The 23,331-nt window shown below is 33.5% G+C and overlaps 3 protein-coding genes across 3 annotated transcripts; 1 reads left to right on the forward strand and 2 right to left on the reverse strand.

The window, feature by feature from the left end:
* Nucleotides 1–4,697: 4,697 nt before the first annotated feature.
* LOC133310485 (lactoylglutathione lyase GLX1-like) lies at nt 4,698–8,022 on the forward strand. The gene is made up of 9 exons (XM_061511418.1): nt 4,698–4,951; nt 5,033–5,219; nt 5,336–5,460; nt 5,585–5,649; nt 6,073–6,285; nt 6,403–6,450; nt 7,003–7,110; nt 7,224–7,364; nt 7,765–8,022. The coding sequence occupies exons 1-9, from the start codon at nt 4,834–4,836 to the stop codon at nt 7,804–7,806; spliced, it is 1,047 nt and encodes a 348-aa protein (XP_061367402.1). The 5' UTR covers nt 4,698–4,833; the 3' UTR covers nt 7,807–8,022.
* Nucleotides 8,023–8,025: 3 nt separating this feature from the next.
* LOC133310484 (VAN3-binding protein) lies at nt 8,026–11,759 on the reverse strand. The gene is made up of 8 exons (XM_061511416.1): nt 11,694–11,759; nt 11,221–11,498; nt 10,764–10,820; nt 9,728–10,097; nt 9,238–9,402; nt 9,058–9,107; nt 8,309–8,366; nt 8,026–8,223 (listed from the first exon to the last, which is right to left on the reverse strand). Coding segments are annotated over exons 1-8 (1,176 nt in total). The 5' UTR covers nt 11,695–11,759; the 3' UTR covers nt 8,026.
* Nucleotides 11,760–13,617: 1,858 nt separating this feature from the next.
* Nucleotides 13,618–19,828, reverse strand: LOC133310496 (uncharacterized). The gene is made up of 15 exons (XM_061511428.1): nt 19,591–19,828; nt 19,425–19,465; nt 18,436–18,505; nt 18,177–18,325; nt 17,849–17,944; nt 17,656–17,726; nt 16,850–16,911; nt 16,704–16,767; nt 16,479–16,563; nt 15,929–16,055; nt 15,640–15,722; nt 15,246–15,300; nt 14,643–14,770; nt 14,281–14,445; nt 13,618–14,138 (listed from the first exon to the last, which is right to left on the reverse strand). Exons 1-14 carry the CDS (start codon nt 19,664–19,666, stop codon nt 14,284–14,286), a joined length of 1,269 nt encoding a protein of 422 aa, XP_061367412.1. The 5' UTR covers nt 19,667–19,828; the 3' UTR covers nt 13,618–14,138; nt 14,281–14,283.
* Nucleotides 19,829–23,331: the final 3,503 nt, after the last annotated feature.

The raw sequence follows: 23,331 nt of genomic DNA on the forward strand, positions 1-23,331 counted from the left end.
GCATTATGATATTAAGCGCAGTTACAATCACATTGGCTCAATTAAAAATCCGGATAAATTTTTCTTTTTAAAACGACGCCGAATTTAAAATATCCAATTGCGTGATCATAACCATATTACCTTGCGGAATCAGATAAACCAAGCTTAACATCATGTTCTTATTCCATTTTTAAACCATTAATTTACTTCTTGTTTATTTCACAACTTCTACTATATTGTAGATCTCTTCGTTAGCTACGCGTGGGTTCAAACCGCGCTCAAATCGGAGCACTGTAGCCCAAGTTATGGGTTTTCTACGAAACGAGCGCGTGAATCCTGCTGATCCCGGCGCGACCGGCGCCAACGAAACAGAAGCTCCCCATCGAAATGGTGCTGGAGGCGCCAAGGTTGGCGCCAGGTGCGCCAGCTGGTGATCCCGGCGCGATTTGCGCCAACTCCGGCGCGATTTGCGCCACGAAACAGAAGCTTTCGAGCAAAATGGCGTGATGTGCGCCAAGTTTGGCGCCAGGTGCGCCAAAGCTCTGAAGGTTTCACCAATTCTTAGTATTTTACCTCTAACTAGAGTTATACATGTCCAATTCACACAATATTGGTCTCTATGGAAAGCTAAGAAAAATATCTACAACTTCCATACATACACCACCGTCCAAATCTATCATATAAATTTCTCTCCATAATTGGTTCTTAGTTCTTGCATAATACAAACACATCTAAAGGGACATACATGCCTTTTTCCTCATGGCTTGTACTAAAATTTGGGCAGCATAATCCTTGTTTTCTCAACAATTCCCAATTTAGAACTAAAGGTACCTAATTGATTCTCAGCCCAACCAATTCAATAACTCAATACATAACAAGCATGCATATATTAAATTTCAAGTAGGCATCATTTACAGTACATATCCATTACAAATCATGGAACTTAGCTTACAAAACACTATGATCATTCCCTTGGCTCCCATCAACAAAAGAGATGACCAAAGGCATGAGCATAGGCTAAGTCCATTCCAATATACAAATCATAAATCTAACATTGCCTATTCATTACAATTCTATACATGTGAGCTACAAAACAACATGTATAATCTCAAAAGAAATGCCACATTTCATGCATAATCCAGATATGGCCACTTGCCACCAGAGGCTCCTGCAGCATCCTTACCTGAAAGGGGGTCCCCACAACACGGGGTGAGATATACGAATATATCCAGTAAACCAGGGGTCCTTGGAGCATCTCTCCACCCCACAGTTCCATATCAGTGTAATAGCAATAACAATAATAATGCAGTAAATACATATCTATGCAAAGTGCAATACATCTCCAGGAGAAATCCCCCGAGCTCTCAAGCTGTCCTAAGGAAACTCAGATGCAAATAGTCCTACTGGCCAGCTAACTACCAAGTATGATTTACGCATCGTCATGCCACATACCAACATAGGGAAACACCATCCTATGCGACACCAAATGCATACACATACGTATAACAAAGCATTACACTATTTTATTGCATTTATATACACAATCACAACCTCTACCCTTTCAGGGCTTGGTGGAACAGTCAAGGGAATTACACCCAAGGTCCGAAGGCTTACCTCAATGCTTTAGTCGACCTTTGTTCTTCACCAACAGTTTCAGCAATCAACTTTTACAAACATACACCCATTTCAAGGACTAATCCATCTCCATTGCTTGCTCCAAAGGTTGGTCAATTAAGGTTGATCCAATTGCCTCAATCCTAGACAACACAAGGATACAATCAATGACCAACCAAACAATGGCTCAACAATGCAAGAAAACTCATAACCAAGTGTCGTATTCTTGCAATTTTACAAGTATACTCATTTAGCTATCTAAGCTCATTTTCACCGATTAAATGACATTCCTAGCATTTTCCATAACATGCTCTAAGCTTCATTCTTCCTAGAACATAGCTAATTTAATAACATTTCATCAAAATCCCTAAAACACTATTCATAAACCCTAACTCATGCAAATTTCAAGGAATCATGAGGTTCAAGGGTTAAAATCTTACCACCAATGGTCACACAACCAAGCAAGGAGCGTTCCTCAAGCTCCCATGGAGGTTGAAGCCCACAAAACCCCAATTTTCACCAAAGGGCCGAATTTTTGAGAGCCAAAATCTCTTTCCACAAAGCTCCCCACTAAGAACTAAGTAAGGATTATGAAAGAGGGCGAGATTCTAAGCGATTTAGGCTTTTGAATCACCCAAAACCATCAAGGTTTCCTCCCTCCTCTCTCTTTCTTCTTCTCTCTCCCTTTCTTCTCCTTCTCCTTCTTCTTCTTTTCTTCTCTTCTGGCGTCGACGAGGGATGGGTGGGAAATGGGTTCTCTTTTGGCTTTTAGTCACTTAACATAGGTTAAGTGGCTTTAAGCGGGTATTGGTTCATCTATCTATTCAACTCCATTAATTACCAAACTTTACCCGAAAGTCTGGAATATTATTCTAGGAATATTACTATTTTTATTTTTATATTTTGGGCACTTTCGCCAGTACCCATTTATACCCCTTAATTTTCATTGAGTACACTTTTTAACTCCAAAGTGACTCAGATTCATTTAATTAAGCATTATACTTAATTTTACTCAGTAAAACATGCTTAATTAATTAATTACACTAGATTTACTAATTGATTAAGATGGGCTATTATAAATAACTTATCCATGATATTAATAAAAAAAGTAAAACCTAATATAATTTTCTCAATAAGTAATTTGATGTCCTACTAAGCAGCAGCTCTCCACATATCTATACTAGCCCTCCACGCATTAGTATCTTCTCATTGCTACTCTTGGGCTTGACCAATGGGTGAAAAATTATCTTCTTCATTTGGTATCAGAGATATGCATATATGTTTATACAAAAAAAAAAAAGAGATATGCATATATGATTATAAGACCCACAATTTTTTTTATTTTGTATATAGAACCTAAAGTTCATGATAAAATTTCGTTTGGAATTTTTTACTATTAATATTGAAAACCTTGAGGTTTTTGTTCTACATAATGAGAGTTTTCTAACCATATATCTTATGGATGTTTTCATTGAGAGTTTCTAAGAAAAATTCGAATATGAATTTATGGGTTTTATTATATGAAAGTTTAGAAAATTTCTCAAATTATTTTCAATCGATACATTGAAACCTTAAATTGCTTTGGAGCTTTTGAAAAATAAGTTTTTAGTGATCTATTGATACAAAAGTTGTTTGAAACTGTTTCCTATAACGAAGGAATTTCGTTCATGAATGTATTGCTACGAAACATAGTATTCATATTATGAAAGTTTCAATATTTTTTTATATCGATCTTGTTTCATTGATGTAAAACAAAAATTAGTTTTGGGTTTTTTATTCTCCTGCTGTTTTCCCATTGTTTTATATTATTTTTAATACAAAATCACCTATTTATGTGCCAAGAAAAATCATGACCCATAGATTGAAAAATCATTTTTTAAACTTCCAAAAGCTTTCAAAAATCGCTAAAAAATTTGCCTTTTTTGAGCTGGAATAGATTAGAATTATGTTGAGTTGTTGTTTCTGGGTTGTATTGTGATGAAAATCGCTCTAAACTCTGCTATTTTTTTAGCTTTGACGAAGCTCTCATAACGGAACCCGATTTTGAGCGAGTCAACCCACAAAAGAAAGAAGAAGCACTGCAATATAGAAGTTTTAAGAAATCCTAAGGGTTAGGGCAAGATTGTGAGATAGACATCATATTTATACTCCTCACTATAAAGTCTCACGAAATCCACACCAATAGAAAATCCACTAAAATCGTCATATTTTTGAATAACACAAGATTATTTTTTCTCTGTTTAAAATCATGATTGAATACTACTAGATTTGGATGAACTCTAAAATAATCTTTTTTTTTTTTTTTTGGTAAAGTAATCTTTTAATCTTTTAAAATCCTTTTTTTTGTAGGTTACAAGGAATAGAACACACAACCACACACTCACACATACCTTATTACACACACCCACACCACTAGGCTAGCCCTAGTGGATAAATCTTTTAAAATCCTAATCGAATACTACGCGACCTTTTTTTAATCATTTAAAATCTTAATTGAATACTAATAATAATTTTTTTGCCCAAAAATAATTCATTAAAATCCTTAAAAATCTCACTCCAATACACAAAAAAAAATTTGGTACTCGAGATCCCATGTGGTCTTTTCAAATACGAGGTGGCACTTGGACAAAAAATTAATTTTTAGGTCTCTTATCTCTGAGAATATCTTTGGTACAACAGATGAATCGAAAACTCGATGCATCTTCCATTTATTTTATGACACGTGTCTTATTTTATATCACATCATTTTCTCTCCTAATTTTAAAATAAATTATTTATTATTGATTTGACAAAAATAAGACATGTGTCACAATATGAGTGGAAGATGCACCGAATTTACGGTGCATCTGTAGCACCAAAGAAATTTTTTTTATCTCCTCTCTCCTCATTAATTGTATGATTTTGATTGATACAAATTACTGAATTAATGTTGGTCCGAACTACTGAAATTTTTCTCCCAATACACCGACAACAATAAAAACTAGATATTCTAATAACATGAAGGGTGTTGTTTACTGTTTAGGGTTTAATGGAAGCATGTATATTATAGTAGGCTAATAGTCCAATCCAATTAAAGTCTGTAAATTATGGCCATTACATTCACATGCTTGGATTTGGATATAGCCATAGCCAATAAGAAAATAGCATAGCATATTAAATTTGCAAGGTAGGAGAGGCAGAGAAGATGGCTGGTGTGCGTAATCAAAGCCAAAGAGTATGGTATAATTTGTTTGCATAGCAATGGCCTCATCCTTAATGTTACCAGCAGTTGCAACATTGAAACCTTGTACCACTCTATCATCATCATCATGTTCACGAAGACTTGCTCTCTTTAACCTTGTCACTGCCGGTGGTATTGGTAATCTCTGTACCTTTCTTCACAAAACCCTCAAAGCCTTCATGGTATTTGTTATAACTTGGTTCTCTGCTGCTTCATTAGGTTATTCAGCTCTCCCACAATCCCAGTTGTTCGGTGCAAGAGGATTAGAGTTGTTTAATGTAGCAGAAGCTACTGCTGCAGAAAAGCTAGCCCAACCAGACCAAAATTTATTTGACTGGGTCAAAAATGACAAGAGAAGATTTCTCCATGTTGTGTACCGTGTTGGAGACTTGGAGAAAACTATAAAGTACGCTCTAATTGAATTTGGGAGATGATACTCCACTGATAATTAACGTATTATGTATGTGAAATTTGATTCAGTGATGTATGGTTATAGAATTAGATTACATTGTTGGGATGCAGGTTCTACACTGAATGCCTTGGTATGAAGCTATTGAGAAAACGTGATATACCTGAAGACAGATATTCAAACGCTTTTCTTGGATATGGGCCTGAAGATTCCAATTTTACAGTTGAACTTACTTACAGTGAGTTGACATTTCAAAACTACTTTTTTTATTTTATTTTATTTTTGTAAAATCATTGTGCATATGCTTACCATTTGTCACAAAATGGGTTCTTATCATACTTGGTATTTCATGGTGATTGCAGATTATGGAGAGGATAGCTATGACATTGGAACTGGTTTTGGTCATTTTGGTATTGCGACCGAAGATGTAAGCTCTTTTGAAAATATAATAAAGCAAAATTGTTTATAACTTCTGTATCTTCAATTCAGAGTATAGAAGCTGTTTGCTTCCCATTAATCCATTTTGGTTTTTGTTTTCCTTGAATATGGAAGACCAACTTATATCTGACTGTTATTTTGGATAATCAAGTGCATTGTGAACCTGCAATTAAACATGTTCATGTTGAATGACTGCCTAGCATTTAGCTTCAATTAATGAAGTCTTTAATCAAGGTGTGTTGTTAAATGCTTTTGTTATCATCACATTATGAAAATCCTATAGGAACTGAATGGCCGTTAAGAGGGCCTTTTGGTACAAACTCTCCTTTTCTTGGTGCTTGGTGTTCATTTATGCTGTGTGAGTTTTCTGAGACAATTCAGATTATTGTGGTTTTATACTGCAACTTCGTAGGTTGCTAAGACGGTGAATCTAATAAAGGCAAAAGGGGGAAAGGTTACCAGGGAACCAGGGCCTGTCAAAGGTGGAAGCACAGTTGTTGCTTTCATTGAAGATCCTGATGGTTATACGTTTGAGCTTTTGGAGAGAGGACCTACTCCTGAACCCCTATGCCAAGTGATGCTACGAGTGGGTGATCTTGATGGTGCCATAGCCTTCTATCAAAAAGTGAGTGGTTTTTACTGCTCTTATTGTGAAGGTTCCTTCATGAAGAGAATTTCAGCTTGCTTAGATGTTAACTCACAAGTAGCTTAATGCTTTTCCTTGTCTTTGTTAATTTCAAAGGCTCTTGGCATGACACTTCTCCGCAAGAGGGACAACCCTGACTACAAGGTAGCTTCTACTTTAGGCTTTAATCAGAAGCATGGCTATTTGTGTTGCTCACATAACTATTTTAATTCATGTTTATAATTTCTACATACTTAAGCTTACAGGGGGATATGCTGACTAAAAAAGTTGTGCATCCTATGTGATTAGTCTACATAAAGCTTGAACATGGACATTTTCTCCACCAAGATATTAGCTTAAATAGCTTCAAGATTAGTATGCACATACTTAAACAGAACTGTTAAGTTGGCCACCTTGGGTGATCCCTGAATGTATTTGGTAGGAGTTGTTAAAAATCTCAACATTTTCCATGGTAATATGGTTCCCCCATCTGTCTATAGGTTTAAAAACCATCTGCTATTTTGGAAGGGTAGGTGTTAATGATTTCCATTCAAATGAAAATCTAACAAGTTTCAGACATTTAATGCCTGTTCTGACAAGTTTATGCTAATTTTATTCTTGGATTGTTGTGAAAAGTATGTTCTTCATGATAACTCTGCTATGCTTTCCGTGTCTATCTACAGCTGTTCTTTGTTATTGATTATGATTGTTTTCCAGTACACAGTAGCCATGATGGGCTATGGTCCTGAAGATAAGAATACTGTTCTAGAACTGACATATAACTATGGCGTCACCAATTATGACAAAGGAAATGGTTATGGACAGGTCCATTCTATTCTTTTCTATTTTCAAAAGTGGATTTTTGTTACTTTTGCATGTCCTTATGACTGTTTGCGGTCTGTCATTGTAAAAATGCAACTCGTTTTGTTTTTGAACAGATTGCAATAGGCACAAATGATGTCTATAAGACAGCAGAAGCAATCAAATTGTGTGGAGGGAAGATTATCCGTGAACCTGGGCCCTTGCCAGGTATCGACACCAAGATAGCAGTTTGCTTGGACCCTGATGGTTGGAAATTGGTATGAACTTTTAATCTGTTTGTTCGTATCTGACTTATTAGTGCTTTAAGACTTTAACCTTGTCATTAACAAAATTTGCTTACATCCACTGATGAAATCATAAGCGTATATTTGATGAATTGATGGATAGAATGTGCAATGCGTAATGAGAGTATAATTGCGAGAGGAATGACATGCGGATAGATTAATGATTTATGTAAAGCACCAAACTGGAAAATCATGAGGAAACTTTATAATTTAATTTGTGCTTCAAATTTTCTGATATTGTCTTCTTAAGAGTTCTTCAATCGTTTACCTCTTAGACTTTGTGTGTAGCATAATGCACTGTTGGAAGCCTTCCAAATTATGTTGGTACACCTTAGTTTATCTTATAGTTTGACTTATTTATTACTTCATGCAGGCATTTGTTGACAATATTGATTTTCTGAAGGAATTAGAGTGACAATAGCATGGTTCTATATCCTCCACATCTTCATTGAAGTTATGGTACTATTAAGACTAGAGATTTTTTCAGTGAAATCTTTATAGCCGTACTGTAAAATCTCCATCTCTATAAGTAATCCCTTCAGTCAATCAATGTGAGGGGGGAAAAGGAAAGAAAAGTAAAAGCATATTTACAGCAATCCCAATGACCAATGTCAACCCTGGTATTTTTATTATTATTATGTTACTTGGGCACGGCAATTCAACATATATTGGATCCCCTCAAGCCAGAACTGTTTGTATCCTTTACTTTCACATTCAAATTCTATTATCCTGTCTGCTGTTTTTATTCCAAAATATGCCCTGTTTTCACTGATGTCTTCCTTCTCCCTTCCGGGCCAAGCTGGGATATCACTGCAAACTCCAGTGACTATATCTGCCATTTTTGGCCATACATTATTGACAGAGAGTGGCAAGAAAAAAATGAGTGCTTTGTACTAAAGTAACTAAACATTGCTTACATTTCTTCGTTTTCGTGAATGTTCCTGCCATATGCTTGCTTTTCATTTTGGCTACAACCTGTTGTCATTTTGTGTTGAATAGATATTCCAAATAATTAACAACACATAATCATGCTTCTCTCTGATCTATGAAGTGATAATTTTCAAAGAGTTAATATTTGAAACTCTGTCCATGTATATAAAAGTAGTTTACATTACACTATTTTTCCATTTCTGATTTCTCACAAGGCTCCCCATGGTAGGAATCTGGTGAGGGTCATATGTACCAGCCTTACCCTCTGCCCTGAGAGGCTGTTTCCGCAGCCATCTTTACAAAAATATTTCATTAAAAAAATTACAAAACCTAAATATATCATGCAACGTGAGCATTTTATACACATCTGCGCTCATACTTTGATATAGAAATCTATAAAAGTCATTATTACTAGAAAAATTTGATCAGTTGACGCCTTGAGTTTTATGAATACTAATACTATTGTTAAGATTTGCTTAGAGTTGAAGCATATGTATAGTTGATTGACATTACATTTTTAGTAAGGCCAAACTTAGTTTCTTTATGTTACTTCTAATTATAAATTTAAAGCTCCTAGTGTATTCATTTCTATACATTGACAATGTAGCAAATATTAATCTTTTTCAAGATTCGTTAAATTGTCTGGAGAGCTTTACTTTGTATCCAACTTAGAAATTATTAGAACTCATGCCTATGATTTTGTTAATGGATGGATGAATTGTCCTGTAGCAATTACCTGCAAATATGAATTTATATTGAAAGACACTTGCTTCCAGTGAAGAACTCCTGTTATTGACAGTTAAAATAGCATGGTTACTTACGTTAGAAGTGTAAATTGCTTTATATATTTGGCATTCTTTTCTTATTCTTTCCCATTTCAATGAACCCATTATTGAAAGCATGTTAGTAAACATACCTTTTCTAGTACGTTTGAGAAGTTCTCCTCCTCTAAAGACACAGTCCAGTGCTGTCAAGATGTTTGCTTCTTTGCCTTCATCACACTTTTCCTCAACCAGAGGAATTGTAGTGGTTCCAAGCCCCTTCTGCAGCCTTGCCTTTAGAGTAGCAGCTCCTCGCAAGGCTGGAAACAAAGCGTTTACTTCATTAGATTTCTCTCATTTTTTCTTAATATCTGACGATATTTGAGGGAAATGAACTCATAAATTGTAGGTTTTAGCCCACCTACATATATAAAGTATATTGTTCTTTTCATTTATTTTCCCTTTGAACTTTTTTGAAGCCAGATGACCTGGTAAAAATGCAAATTGAGCAATCTACCCTAGGATTAAACTGGTTTGGTGTATGATCTTTCCATGCAATCTACTTACATAAAAAATAAGTGAAGCTGTTTGAAACCATAGTTCACTTTGGTCTGAGACAGAGAAATGAACTTTAAATTCTGATACCTGTGGCGGCTCCAGCTGTTAGAGTCATTATATCTCCATTGGTTTTTGCATTAATGGCAGAGTGGACTACTGCTATGATTTGGGCGTGTTCAGCTCCCATATCTTCTGCAATCTCAATGCAGTGAGAGGCTACTAAAGCTGCTGCAGATGCAATTGCTGCAGAAGCCATTGGAGGATTCTTTTGGTTGACATTAGGCATTTCAGATGATGCTGTTGAAGCTGCAACTGCTGCAATAGCGGCAGCTACACCTGCCACAGATACTGCAGCATGCAACTGTGCATTATGGCTCCTAATTTCCTGCTTTTTCCTCTCCTTTTGATCTTTCAACCACCTACCCATTGTCCTCCCTCTTAGCAAGCTCCTGTAAAGCTGGTGAGCAATAATTTGCACCAAGAATTAAAAAAGAAATAAGAAAAAAAAATACTCAGTAGTAACAGATTGAGCTAGTATTTGAGTATAATTGATGAAGATAATCACAAGGTTGAAAGCAAGATACCCCATTTCTGAGCAAGTTTTGACTGGAAAGTAATTCCGGATTGAGTGCTTGATGGAGAAAAAATAAATCCTGCACCTGAAAGATTACTATGTTGTTATTATTTTATTTTTTTGGTATTCAAACTGGTTTAATCCGATTAACTTGGACTCGAAATCTCTGGTTAAGGGAACATGCTTCTTACCACTTGAACCAATGATTGTTAGTACTATGTTATGAATTTATATACACTAAAGACTGACTCGTTGGGTAAAACCTTGTAGTTGGTGTTAGCAATTGATGGTGCGCAGCTATTGACAAAAGGAAACTAAAACAACTTGATGATTGACTTATCTGAATTTCCCGCGGGTTAGTAGATTTTATAGTGAAAAGTCAAGTTCATTTAGCTGGCAAAAGAAAAAAACAGTTCTTCATGAAAGCATGCTGAAGACAAATAACAAGCTTCAAATTCTTAATTGAAACTGAAAAATAGGCCAAATTGTTTCTTGTGCGTTATGATTATATTTATCACTATATTAGTTTAACATGAAGCAGTAAAGTACCTTCGTTTCGTCACAATCTTTTGGCAAAATCGGAGGGCAACACCCGTTAGATAACTGCTCAAATAATTTTCATCAGAACCAATATTAATATATTAAAGCAACAGGCACACACACACACGTGACAATATTAGATGCCTCTTAATATTGAAGAATCCTAGGATCAGGAAACAAAACAAAAAAAAAGGTCTAGGTTTTTGGGAATTTTCTTTCCTTTGAAATTCCCTTTTTGGAGGATTTAGAATCTCTCCTTTTTCCTTTTCTTTCCCCGGCAGGTGTGTGTGCGTGCGCCATAGAATCTGTTGTAAGAGAACTAACATATATAGCTTTTGCATGATTTTCAGTTTACATGCAGCATGGTCAACTAGAAAGGAAGAAGTAGCTAAAACTAGTAGTACTAAAGGCCCAATATAAACAAACCCTTTAAATTCTCAAACAAAACCAAAGCAAATATTCTTACAGAATCCTTTGAAGCAGTGGAACCATTGGGACATAATTGGTTACCAGAAGGACATGAAAGTGGCATCTCAATACCAGTGGAAGTTGTAATATTGGTGCTGTGTAGTGCTTTTGAGAGTTCCATGGCTGAAAGACTCCATGATCTAGCAAGGAACTCCATAGATTCAGTTGGAGTATCAGGCTGGACACAAGATGATGCAGGCCAATCTACATAAGCATTCTCATCTATGTTCCCCAGTTGATGAACTGAGCATTTAGAGTTAGAGGTGTTCGAGCTCACTGACATTGAAAATAATCATAGAGAATGAATTAAAAGCTTTCATCAGAATGAAGATTAATCATAAGAATTAAGTATGCTTATACTCTCATATGATAACTTTTAGAGGCCGAAGAAGAAAATTCAGTTGTTTTGGAATGGACAAAAAAAAAAAAAAAAATTATTCATTCTACCTACTAACTAATGTTACCACTTACTCGTAAAGATTAATACCCTAAGGCCTCAATCACTCAAGATTTAGGAGACAGGGGACATAAAAAAACATCATGGTAAGAGTGAGATTTGAGAGCAAGAACAAGATTATGAGAGGACTGATGAGCAAACAGTGAGGTATTTAACAAGAAAATGTTACGTTTTTTTCAATGTTTTTTTAATTGAGGAAAATGAAAACAACGTAAAAGATTCTTAGTGCTCAACGAGAGGACCCAATTTTAAAGGTCATTCATTCTTGTCTCCAACTTAAACGGTTGCTTTTGATTTCCACCTCTTAGTGCTCTATGCATAAAGAGAAGACCTGTTTTTATGGCAGCCGAGTTCATCATTACTCGGATTCTCCTTTGTCACCATTATCACTTTCTAAAGTAGAGTTTTAAGGACCCATTTGTACGCTCTTTCTTTATTTTGTGATACCAAAAAATAGATAACTTAATAAATGCCTGTTTAGAAGGCTCTGCCAATTGGTTCCTGATACAAGTTTATCATATATACGCGTCCGTCATAGGTGGCGTAGCCGGGCTTCAATGTGAGCTCGGGACAAAAATTATATATATATTTATTTTTTTAATTTTAATTAATAATATTATAATATATTTAAATTTTGTTAAATACAAAACATCTGAGCAGACAACATTAAGAAAAGTTATAATTTTATTAAATATTTGTTAATTTTTTTAATACAAGTGAGAATTAAATACATAACCTAATATAACTTACTAAATATATTTTAATTTTTAAATAGAGCCAAATACAAATTTTAGACCGAGTCAAATTATAATTATATAATAAGTATAATTTATTAAAGGAAAAACTTCAAAAAAACCCCTACATGTTTCCTCAAAATCACTTAACCCCCTCCCCGAAATTTTTTAATCATTTACCTCTCTACTTAATTTTTTTTTATCACTTACTACCCTAATTTGATTTTTCATCCAAAATTTTGTTAACAGAGTTGATTTTTTAAAAAAATACCAAAATTACCCTTAATAGAAAAAAGAAAAACATAATTTCTTTTTTATTTTTTTGTATTAACAAAAAAAAAATTAATCATTACTAATTCTAACAAGGCTACCTTAAAGAAAACATTCTGTGAGTTCGTCTAAAACTGTGTTGGTGAAAAAATTATGTTTTTCTTTTTTCTATTAAGGATAATTTTGGTATTTTTTAAAAAATTTAACTCTGTTAACAAATTTTTTAATGAAAAATCAAATTAAGAGGTAAGTGATAAAAAAATTTAAATAGGGAGGTAAATGATTAAAATTTTTGGTAAGGGAGTCAAGTGATTTTGAAAAAACTTGTAAAGACTTTTTTTTGAAGTTTTTCCTTTATTAAAATTTAGCCTACCGCCTCCAGCCACTATGTGGCTAACTGCGTCCGTGTTTGCTGTTTTTTACAGTTTCCCGCGTGACTCTTCTTTTTGTCAATTAAAGCAAAACGACAAAGGGTTCTTTTCTTTCATTTTTTACTCCATCTTTTCTTTAATTTTGTTGCTGATTACTGAAAGAGATCATGCACATATACTTATACATACAGATGTCAGGTTACTACAATTTGGCATTCTATCAGTCCAAATATAAGACATCTAAGTTACCTCCTACATTCCTTGACTGAAGGTCTAATTACTTATCATTTTATTTTTTTTGCCCTTTTTTTATTTTATAAAAAATTATGCAAAAACATTTGCAGGGTCCTTTATTTTACTAGTTTGGATTGTTGAATGTTTGCTTGCAGTTGCACTTCTAATTCTAACTACCACAGGAAAGTTTATTAGAAAGTAGAATACTAACTTATGTCCAGAGATGAACAGTCTAAGTTGGATTCTAACACCAAATTCAACGAAAACAATATGGATCCGATACGTTTCAATAAACAATGAATTAGATTGATTTTTAAATAATTCACTTCTTGTTGGGGAAGGGGTACAATTTGATTGTATTCATATCCTAACAAACCTAACTGTACACAGGAAAAAACGACCAAATTTGTGTACTGAAATTCTTGAAAGAAAAAACAAAAGGTGATTAATTGATGACTGGGACAAATGGCTTCCCCTCAACCATGCATGTTTTTCTCATCATAATTGTAGAGAAAATGTAAACCCGCCCAACTACCTCTCACATTTTTAAGGTCTACAGATGATGACCCTGAGACCTGTGTGGACATCAACCAGCATACCTTGTTCTTCCAAATTGTTCAACCTCGTTACTTCCCCACTTTCCCTACTCTTAAAATTGGGCCATCCACCACTTTTCAGCATGATGTACCCGCCAGTACATTAGGTAAAATGATGTCATGTGCAGGAAGTTTGTTATGTCATAGGTTCTTGCTTGTCATAACTGTCTGCTGTTCCTACGGTTAAGTGAGTGCCATGACATATGCAACAGTGAAAAAAAAAAAAAAAACCTCCAAGTGACTTCATCAAAATCCTGTTTGAGAAACAAACAGAGTCAGTTGCTCAGCCAAATATTCTACAAATATGGTTATAGCATTTGTGATAGTCAAAATATAGCATACTAAGCGTAGAGTTAAACTTCATATTATAGTCTTATAGATAAGCGATTTTCTTACCTACTATTTGGTTGAAGAAATTCGGCGTAGTGAAGGAATCCAGCTGCTTGAAGCACGAGGATTACTCCCAAATACACGACCCAGGTTTGAGGTTGCAGGTTTTGAGACATTTTCTGTAGAGGAACTGGGCATTGCAGATGAAGTAGATGGACCATTGTTCACATTCTGCAAAATTTTATCTCAATCAAATGAGTTTCTTTAGCCAAATAAAAATTCAAAATAAAAAAATCAGTATAATTAACAACTCAAATATGCAGAGAGCAGCCAGTTCACCATATCTTAGAAATTCATAGACCTTTTATTTTTGAAAGAAGGAATAGAGCAAGAAAGCCACCGGTGGAAATTTCATTAAGGTGACTTACATGTTTCTCGGTCTGATTCTTGGCATTCAGATTCCGAACATTAGATGGCTTAGGCTGCACACGTGCACTTGGTGGATCAAGATTGGCTAACAGTTTTGTTACACTAATTTGAGCTGAATCATTGACTCCTGAAAAGGGAATGTAAGGCATAGGCATCAGGATGTAATCTGTAGAAAGCATTACTTCACCATACTGCAAATTTGTAAGGCTATCTTAGCTCAACACTGATACAGATAAGAAAAAACTCCATATGAAAAAAAAAAAACAAGGAAAAATAATTAGAAACAGTTACTTAGGAAATATCTGTCCATATTGACCACTATCTTAGCTTATCAGAAGCAATATGATTTGTTTTCAGAGACAACCAAGTTCCATGAAAAATAACCCACAAAGTATAAGTCAGCAAACATCTCCTTTCCTTTTAACTTTTTCTTTTTCTTTTTCCAATGAGCATTAAAATGTCACGTTAAATTCTGATTTATTCTATTGGAAAATACGTATCTCAGCATGCAAATCAAATAACATAATACAACACTACTTTTCAGGGGAAAATTCCCGATAAAACAGAATTCCTTCAATCACATGATATGATATCGAAGTTACCTTTATGCTTATCCACAACCACTGGTTCTAGACTGCTAGGCACAGCAGCTGAAGGCTGAAAATTGTCATACACTCAAGTGAGAGAGAGAATAAAATCAGGAAAGTTTAATATGTAAGCTATCAGAAAATCCACATAACTTGTGCATTCCAGTAAATGCAAGTCATACCATCATAAAAAGAGAATGTTTAGAAGAGTTGATACCAATACCTAAGGTTTTGAATTCTATACGAAAATAAAAAAAGTAATAGTCAATAGGTCATAGACTCACAAAGAGAGAGAGGAAGCTGGAGTAGATTTGATGAAAACTTTCAAACACAAGGGGGGTAGAGAGAAAGAAACTATATTGAATCATGGCAGGCAATTTATTCAAAAATAGTCCAAGAAAGTACTAACAGATGATTGATTTTGTCTCTCTGTCTGTTGCCTCTGCTGATATTTTAGGACGGTCCAGTCAAATACATTGTCAGAATCATATCCTGCTCATTACATTCAGCCAAACAAGATTTTATTACATTGAGGAAGAAGCTAAATATAACACAAATGGGACCACCGGAAACATGGTAAATGAAACTTTGAAACCCTAAGATCAGTAATGCATGATACAGTAAAAAATATTTATTTCCAAACACTGACAAACATTAAGAATTAAATGAAATAATTTATTGAAACAAAGAGCCAATACCTTCACGAGTGAACAAATCACGAAACAGGCGCTTCAAGTATCCATAATCTGGGTGTTGATCAAATGTCAAAGAGTGGCAATAATGAAAGTAAGAAGCGAACTCCACGGGAAATGACTTGCAAAGCATCTAAAAACAAGAAATGAAGGATCAGTAAACTTCTATAAGTAACAAAAAATTTCAATAAGAAAATCTCCCTGGAGAGGATGAACTAAAATTTATGTAATCCAGTAATAGCAATCATTAAAAGCTCTTAATTTAATTGTTTAGTCAAGACAGTCACGGTTTCAAGTATTCAAACTTAGGTTTGGGACTGTAGTTGCTTGTTCCTGTTTTGCATAATTTCAATTGCCATTTCACACCCTTGGATTCGCCAACACTTTGGCTTTGCTTTCCACTTTTAACACAAAAAAATAGAAAAAGGCTTGGGGGGAAGCCAATCCAAATCTATTGTAGTGTAGCCCACAGTATGAGGGCCAGAGAAAAAGAAAATTGAAAACTGTATTGGGTACAGAGGATCAGTGATATTATGAAATTGAAAAAATCATATACCTCAATGGGAGTTGATAACTTCTTCTCACAAATCTTATCATATTTTTCTTTTTTGCTGACAGCTTTCAGGCCCTGCCAAGGAAGGCTAAAATGCAAGAACTAGATAGTCAAGCCCTATACTTACCTGAAAAACATGTGCAATTGATACTCATGCACTGTTTTTTTTTTTTTTAAATAAAAAACTCAAGATGCTTGGAAAATTATAATGAATACAAAGAAACATACCTTCCTTTTAAAAAGTACATAAGAACATATCCAAGAGACTCCAAATCATCGCGACGACTTTGCTCTAACAAAATAAAACCAAAATTGTGGGAAATTTGTAGGTTACAATCTGTAGCTGTAAATAAGGAAGAGTTCTCTCTACTTACCAATTCCTTTGTGAGTATTGCAACTTGCATAACGCGCAGTCCCTGTTAAGTTTTTATTTTCTCTGGATGAGTTTATCAAGATTAAAACAAATATTAGGCAATAATACCCAGGCTAATTAAACTTAAACAGGTAAAGCACAAGTAACACTGAGAATGAATCAATCAGAAGAATACGGAAAAAGAATTATTTAAGATTACACAAATTACAAGTTGGAAGACATTCCATTGATTAACAACAATGAACATTTAATTTGGAAAATAAAAGAATATCTATTTTAGCAAAATAGACTGCAAGGACAGTATAGGCAATGGTTCCACCACTTAGAAAAAAGTCTTGGTGATTATGTTGTTACATGGTATCCAATAAAGAACACAATTTAAATTTATCTTCTGTTTAGTATTTTTCTTCTTGTTTTTCAGTTTTGTACTACATATAAAGCCTACCATGACATTGAAACAATCAGGTTCCATTCAGTCACAAATCTAGAACTTTTGTAAAGCATTAAAATGAAGAAACAAGAAGAAACTGTATCGCTTAGTTAACATCTTATCATGAAAATAAGTTTTTTTAACTTTTTAGGTTTTTGAGAGAACTATAATCAGCAGCAGAAAGATTTCTCAGCTCACCATTTAATTATTATCGAAAATCAAAATGAAAGCATCTTGGCAAATGGAAAACTAATCAACTAGATTTGTGACACTAGAAAACCTTACAACACACAGGCCAGACATGGGAAAACAAGATCATAAGATTCATAACAAGAAGAGATTAAAAAAAAAAAAAACCTAAATAGAACAAAATATACCTGTAAGGAATATGCTTGTTTGTGTTAGGGTCCCTATATCTTTTTGCAAGTCCAAAATCAATAATGTAAACCTGTGAATGTAACAAATTGCAGAAAACATATATAAGAAATTGGAAGCATAAAAGGAATTACCAGATAGGAAAATTATCCACATAAGTTAGCCATTAAAGAGAATGAATTTTGGTAATGTTACCTGACTTGCTTTCCTCCCAAGACCCATAAGGAAGTTATCTGGTTTGATGTCCCTATGCAAAAATCCCTTGGAATGCAAGTACTCTATTCTTGTAAGCTGTAGTCAAGTAAATAAAACAAACTTAATTATCTGTTAATGTGCGTTCATTGTAAACTCCCATGGATGGGATCGAAGCATTAACCAAAAGAGGTAAATTTTAGAGACAAAACTGCTAGAGTTGTTTGCAGAAACACGGTAATATCCAGAAGCCAAAATAAAAATCAGTGAGGAACAAATGCTGATTTCTTTAAAACCTAAGTAAGCAATCCTGATATGAATCAGTGGTTACCATCTGATCGGCCAACATCAAAACTGTTTTTAATGAACACTTCCTGCCACAATAGACAAAAAGGTCCTCGAGACTTCTTCCTAGAAGATCCATAGCTAGAACATTATCATCTCCATCAGTACCACACCATTTCATACTTGGAATACCACCTAAAATCCAAAGAGTAAGAGGAATCAGAAACAAAAAAATAATTTAACTTAATGCTTGGCAAATGTTTTGAGAGCATTTAAATTATTGAAGTGCTTCATTAATAACTTACTTTCTCCTTGAAAAATATTGTATAACTTGGCCTCGTACAATAATTGTGGATGTTTGGTCTTCTTGTTTTCCTACAAAATAGTAATACGGCTGTTATTAATCACCATTAGACCATATGTCAGTTCTTGAATGATTGGATATGAAGGTATGTCAAAAGAAGAGAGAAGGGGGGGGGGGGGGGGGGGGGGGGAGTAATGCAAACTTCTAGCAAGTATAGTTCTCTTTATTAAAACTTGACCGAAGTTTTTATTTACGATGGTTTACGCACTCTGCTTATTCAAACACTTATCCCTAATTCCATTTAATCAACCGCATACATCCAACTGCAAAATGTTATGACAAGAGAAATTAATCTTTTACTTCAATCTGCAAGAAAAATAAGCTCAAACATGTGTAATTAAGATAAATAGCTGGGCTGCTAGTTTGGAAATAGAAAATACTGCAAGACAATTATTTCATGCTTAGCTTAGTGGAACATCAACTCAATCAGTTTTAGTCTCCTTTGGTGGTACTTAACAAGCAGTGTGGGGTTAACATTACATGGATGAAACCCGAGTACGACTCTCACGATTAGACAAGTTTTATTTGTGTGTAGAATCAATTAATGTAGTATTGTTTAAAGAATTAAGAGATGTCATATCACTTAAATTATTTTAAATTAGCTTCGTAAAATTTAAGTTGAACTTAACTAATTTTTTATAACAGAATACATGAAAAATAAAGCTATATCAAGGAGTGTGAGTTTGGAAGAAGAAAAGACCTATTCGAATAATAGAGGTTAGAGACAATACAAATGATGCATCTTCGCTTGGAATGGCAATGACGAATAATTAGATTTTTTATTAATTTTTTTTTTTCATTTTCGTTGGTGTTATTATACAACATGACAAGCGCATGCAGGACTAGCAAACATGAAAACTGAAAACAAGAAAAATAAAATTAAATTCAAGGAAAGCAAAATTTGAGAGACATGTAAGAAAAAGACTGTACCATCTTAACGGCGACAATCTCAGAGGTGTCGATATTTGAGGCTGGAAAAAGAAAAACAAAAAACAACAACAAAAAGGTGAAAAACAATAATCAGCAGAAGACGCATAAAAGGAAGATGAAACAACGATAACAACGTTTGACGTATACTCCGGTCTAGTCTTCTTACCAATATAAATTTCACCGAATGAGCCGCTACCGATTTTCCGACCAATCTTGTACTTTCCGCCAACGATCCTCTCCATGTTTATCGATTGGTGAGCTTTCACGGATGCTGAGAAAAAGAAGAAGAAGAAAACTTTGGCTTTGGCTATGACAATTCTGATGGTGAGTTAAGTGGTTGATTCCGATGTTTTAACCTGTGATGTGCGGAACAGAAAATGGATTCGGTGAAGATGAACAGACAGACGGACAGACAGACAACGATAGATTGAATGGACGAACCAAGAAGGATTAGAGATTTTAAAGCAAAGGTTAATATTGGAATATTGGAATTTTTTTTTTTTTTTTTTTTTTTTGCTTTCAAACAGTTGCTGACCTGTACAACCTCAAAATTCCTATTACCTAACCCAATCCAAATTATCACCAAAAAAAAAAAAAAAAAAAAAACCCAATCCACATTCCACATGCTTTTATAAATTTCCTAGAAGTTGCAGCCTCCTCGCGTGAAAAAAACACGGTTCGGGAACAATGCAAAACAAAAAAGAAAAAAGAAATAAAATAACCGACTCCTTCTCTGTTCTTTATTAAGAAACATTCAATATTTGTGCTACCTTTGTTTTGGATATACATGATCTGAGTCAGCAATGTCTCATAATTCAACTGATTAATGTTAAAATAATTTATGCATTGCGTGCTATTTGTTTACTCGGGATTGGTTGTTATTATCTGAATTGATTACATTACATGGATTATACAGCTACCAAAGTTTTGTTTTGGAAGGGAGTTCAATTGGATTAAATTGTACAATACGGTTGAAAATGAAATCTCAAAACATGCCGCTATTCTATAACATTTATTTAGAGGTAGGATCTTTTGACACCAATGTTAAATTTATAATTTGACACATTATTTAATAGATGTTAGATCAAAAAAAATCAACGACTCTGATTTGTAAGCATGTGACATCGTTGATCTTTTTTGTCTAACGACTTTCAAATGAGGTGTCAAATTTTAAATTTGACACTGGTGTTAAAAGATTCTACCTCTTTATTTTATTATTTTATTTTTTGAACCGCTTGTATTATTCATTAAATATACGTATCTTAAATGTAATAAGTTTTAATAGTAATTTATAACAATAGTTGTAGTATACTATATTTATATTACACTTAAAAATATCCCTATCCATCTTACTGGAAGGGGCGAACGAAGATTGAAGCCTCGAATCTATTTTGCGGAACCAGTACTCTGAGTTCTCACAAGAGATTTGTAAATTAAAACTTTATTTTGAGATTTCATAAAAGTATAAAGTTAAATTATATATCAAATTTTGTATTCGATAAACATTTCACATACTTTTGACTTATGGAATAATAATCCATTATAAACAATTTTAGCTCCCTATTTCAAATCAAATTTACACTTCACACGATCCACATGTATCGTGGGAGCATCTTGAACTAAGTATTCTATTAACTTTATCTGAAGTATTAAAATTTATACTTGCACTCATTTTAATTCTTGATATTGCACAAATTTAATTTGAATTTGGTTGAATGGGACTGGAAACTGTTTTTAACTTAAAATATTGAAAAAATTATTTGTACTTTTAAATGACATAATTTATGTTATTCCACTCTCACAAAAAGATGGAAACCACACCTTTATTTTTTTTTGTCCATTCTCTCCTCTCATTATCTATCTCTTCTCTCACTTAAAATGACACAATTTTACCAGGATCCGGATTCTCTGATGTGAAAAATCACATGACATGGTAAAGTGGGAAATCATAACCATTCAAAGGTGGATCAATGGTAATAAAAGAGGAGAGAGAAAAAATAGTAAAATAGGTAGTTACAAAATCATAACCATTGATTTAACTTTGTATGGTTGTGATCTTCTCACATGACCATGTCATGTTTTTTCTCACATCAGAAGATCCATTTTCATTTTACCATCTTTAAAATGAAACACATATATATATATATATATATATATATATATATATATATATATATATATATATATATATATATATATATATATATAGTTAGGATCATTTTACACCAGTGTAAGTTATACTCTCTCATTTGTATCCACTTGTATCCAATGGCTCATATTACAAAAAAATTAAAGCCCTTAGATATAAATGGGATCAATGATCAATATCAAGAGTGTAACTTACACTGGTATAAAATAATCCTGATCCTATATATATATATATATATATATATATATATATATATATATATATAGGATCCTTTGACACCAGTGTCAAATTTGACACCTTATTTGAAAGCCATCAGATCAAAAAAGATCAACGACTCTGATTTGTAAGCATATGACACCATTGATCTTTTTTGATCTGATGGCTCTCAAATGAAGTGTCAAATTTAAAATTTGACACTGGTGTCAAAGGATCTTACCTCATATATATATATATATATATATATATATATATATATATATATATATATATAGGGTCAGGATCATTTTACACCAGTGTAAGTTACACTCTCAATCTTGTCCGTTGATCCCATTTATATCTAAAGGCTTTAATTTTTTAGTAATGTGAGTCATTAGATACAAGTGGATCAATGGTCAAGATTGAGTGTAAAACTTCTAACTCTTACACTGGTGTAAGAATATATATATATATATATGGGTTATGATCATTTTACACCAGTGTAAGTTACACTCTTAATCTTGATCGTTGATCCTATTTCTATCTAATGGTTCTAATTTATTAGATATTTGAACCGTTAGATTCAAGTAAATCAATGATTCAGATTTGGTGTAAAACTTCTAATTCTTACACTGATATAAGAATATTCTGCCCCATATATATATATATATATATATATATATATATATATATATATGTATATGGCAGGATATTCTTACACCGGTGTAAGAGTTAGAAGTCTTACACTCAATCTTGATCATTGATTCACTTGTATCCAATGGCTCACATAACTAAAAAATTAGAACCCTTAGATATAAGTTGGATCAACGGACAAAATTAAAAGTGTAACTTACACTGGTGTAAAATGATCCTGATCCTCTATATATATATATATTATATATATATATATTAGCCAACTGTCCGAAAATAAAGGGTGGGGCGGTCAAAGAAAGTAGCGTGTGCTTTTTGAGTGGAATCCCATAATAAATGTCTAAATACACATCGTGGGTCAATTCTGTCCAACAATGTTTTAAAAATTAAATTGCCGGTTGGACGCGTGAAATACTCAAGTCATGGTTTCATAAACGTGTCAAGTTGGGTTGAACATAGTCATTTTTGGATTAAGTTAAATTAAGCTATCTTATTATTTATTTTTCAAATAAATAAATAATAATAATAATAATAATAATATATTGTTAGATGAAGGTAAAAAAAATTAGATTTCGGTCAGTGAATGGCATGATAGATTGATTGATTTTATTAGTCTAACTTAGACATTTTATAATGTTATTCAAATTAATTATTGTAATTAATATATTTTGACAAATTAATTTAATCAATTAAATTTTAATTTAATTAAATAATATTTGAATCCAATATATAATTTGTCCAGCTCCAACTAAGCTTGATCGGTTTTTAAACCAAGTCTAAACACATTGTTTTTGGTTACCGATTCTGAGTGGATAATGGTCTTAATTTTAACGCTGATAATTCCCAGGCCTGGCCCAAAAGGTTGGATTGGTGTTGAAATGATGATGTTGCTTCTAGCCACGTAGAAAAAAA

This window comes from Gastrolobium bilobum, unplaced genomic scaffold (genome assembly GCF_033153095.1).
Source record: "Gastrolobium bilobum isolate Gb01-03AN ecotype WA unplaced genomic scaffold, APGP_CSIRO_Gbil_v1 utg441, whole genome shotgun sequence".
NCBI classification, from domain to species: Eukaryota; Viridiplantae; Streptophyta; class Magnoliopsida; order Fabales; family Fabaceae; genus Gastrolobium; species Gastrolobium bilobum.

Excerpts from the sequence above, each read along its gene's own strand:
- LOC133310484 (XM_061511416.1), bottom strand. Across the intron at positions 10,821-11,220 it reads CCACTGCTTCAAAGGATTCT|CAGTTATCTAACGGGTGTTG; the intron begins GTAAGAATATTT and ends AAATTATTTGAG. Across the intron at positions 9,403-9,727 it reads AACAGCTGGAGCCGCCACAG|CCTTGCGAGGAGCTGCTACT; the intron begins GTATCAGAATTT and ends CTTTGTTTCCAG.
- LOC133310485 (XM_061511418.1), top strand. The coding sequence starts at position 4,834 with ATGGCCTCATCCTTAATGTTACCAGCAGTTGCAACATTGAAACCTTGT. Across the intron at positions 6,451-7,002 it reads GGGACAACCCTGACTACAAG|TACACAGTAGCCATGATGGG; the intron begins GTAGCTTCTACT and ends ATTGTTTTCCAG. Across the intron at positions 7,365-7,764 it reads ACCCTGATGGTTGGAAATTG|GCATTTGTTGACAATATTGA; the intron begins GTATGAACTTTT and ends TACTTCATGCAG.
- LOC133310496 (XM_061511428.1), bottom strand. The coding sequence starts at position 19,666 with ATGGAGAGGATCGTTGGCGGAAAGTACAAGATTGGTCGGAAAATCGGT. Across the intron at positions 19,466-19,590 it reads ATTCGGTGAAATTTATATTG|CCTCAAATATCGACACCTCT; the intron begins GTAAGAAGACTA and ends TTCTTTTTCCAG. Across the intron at positions 18,506-19,424 it reads AGATTGTCGCCGTTAAGATG|GAAAACAAGAAGACCAAACA; the intron begins GTACAGTCTTTT and ends ACTATTTTGTAG.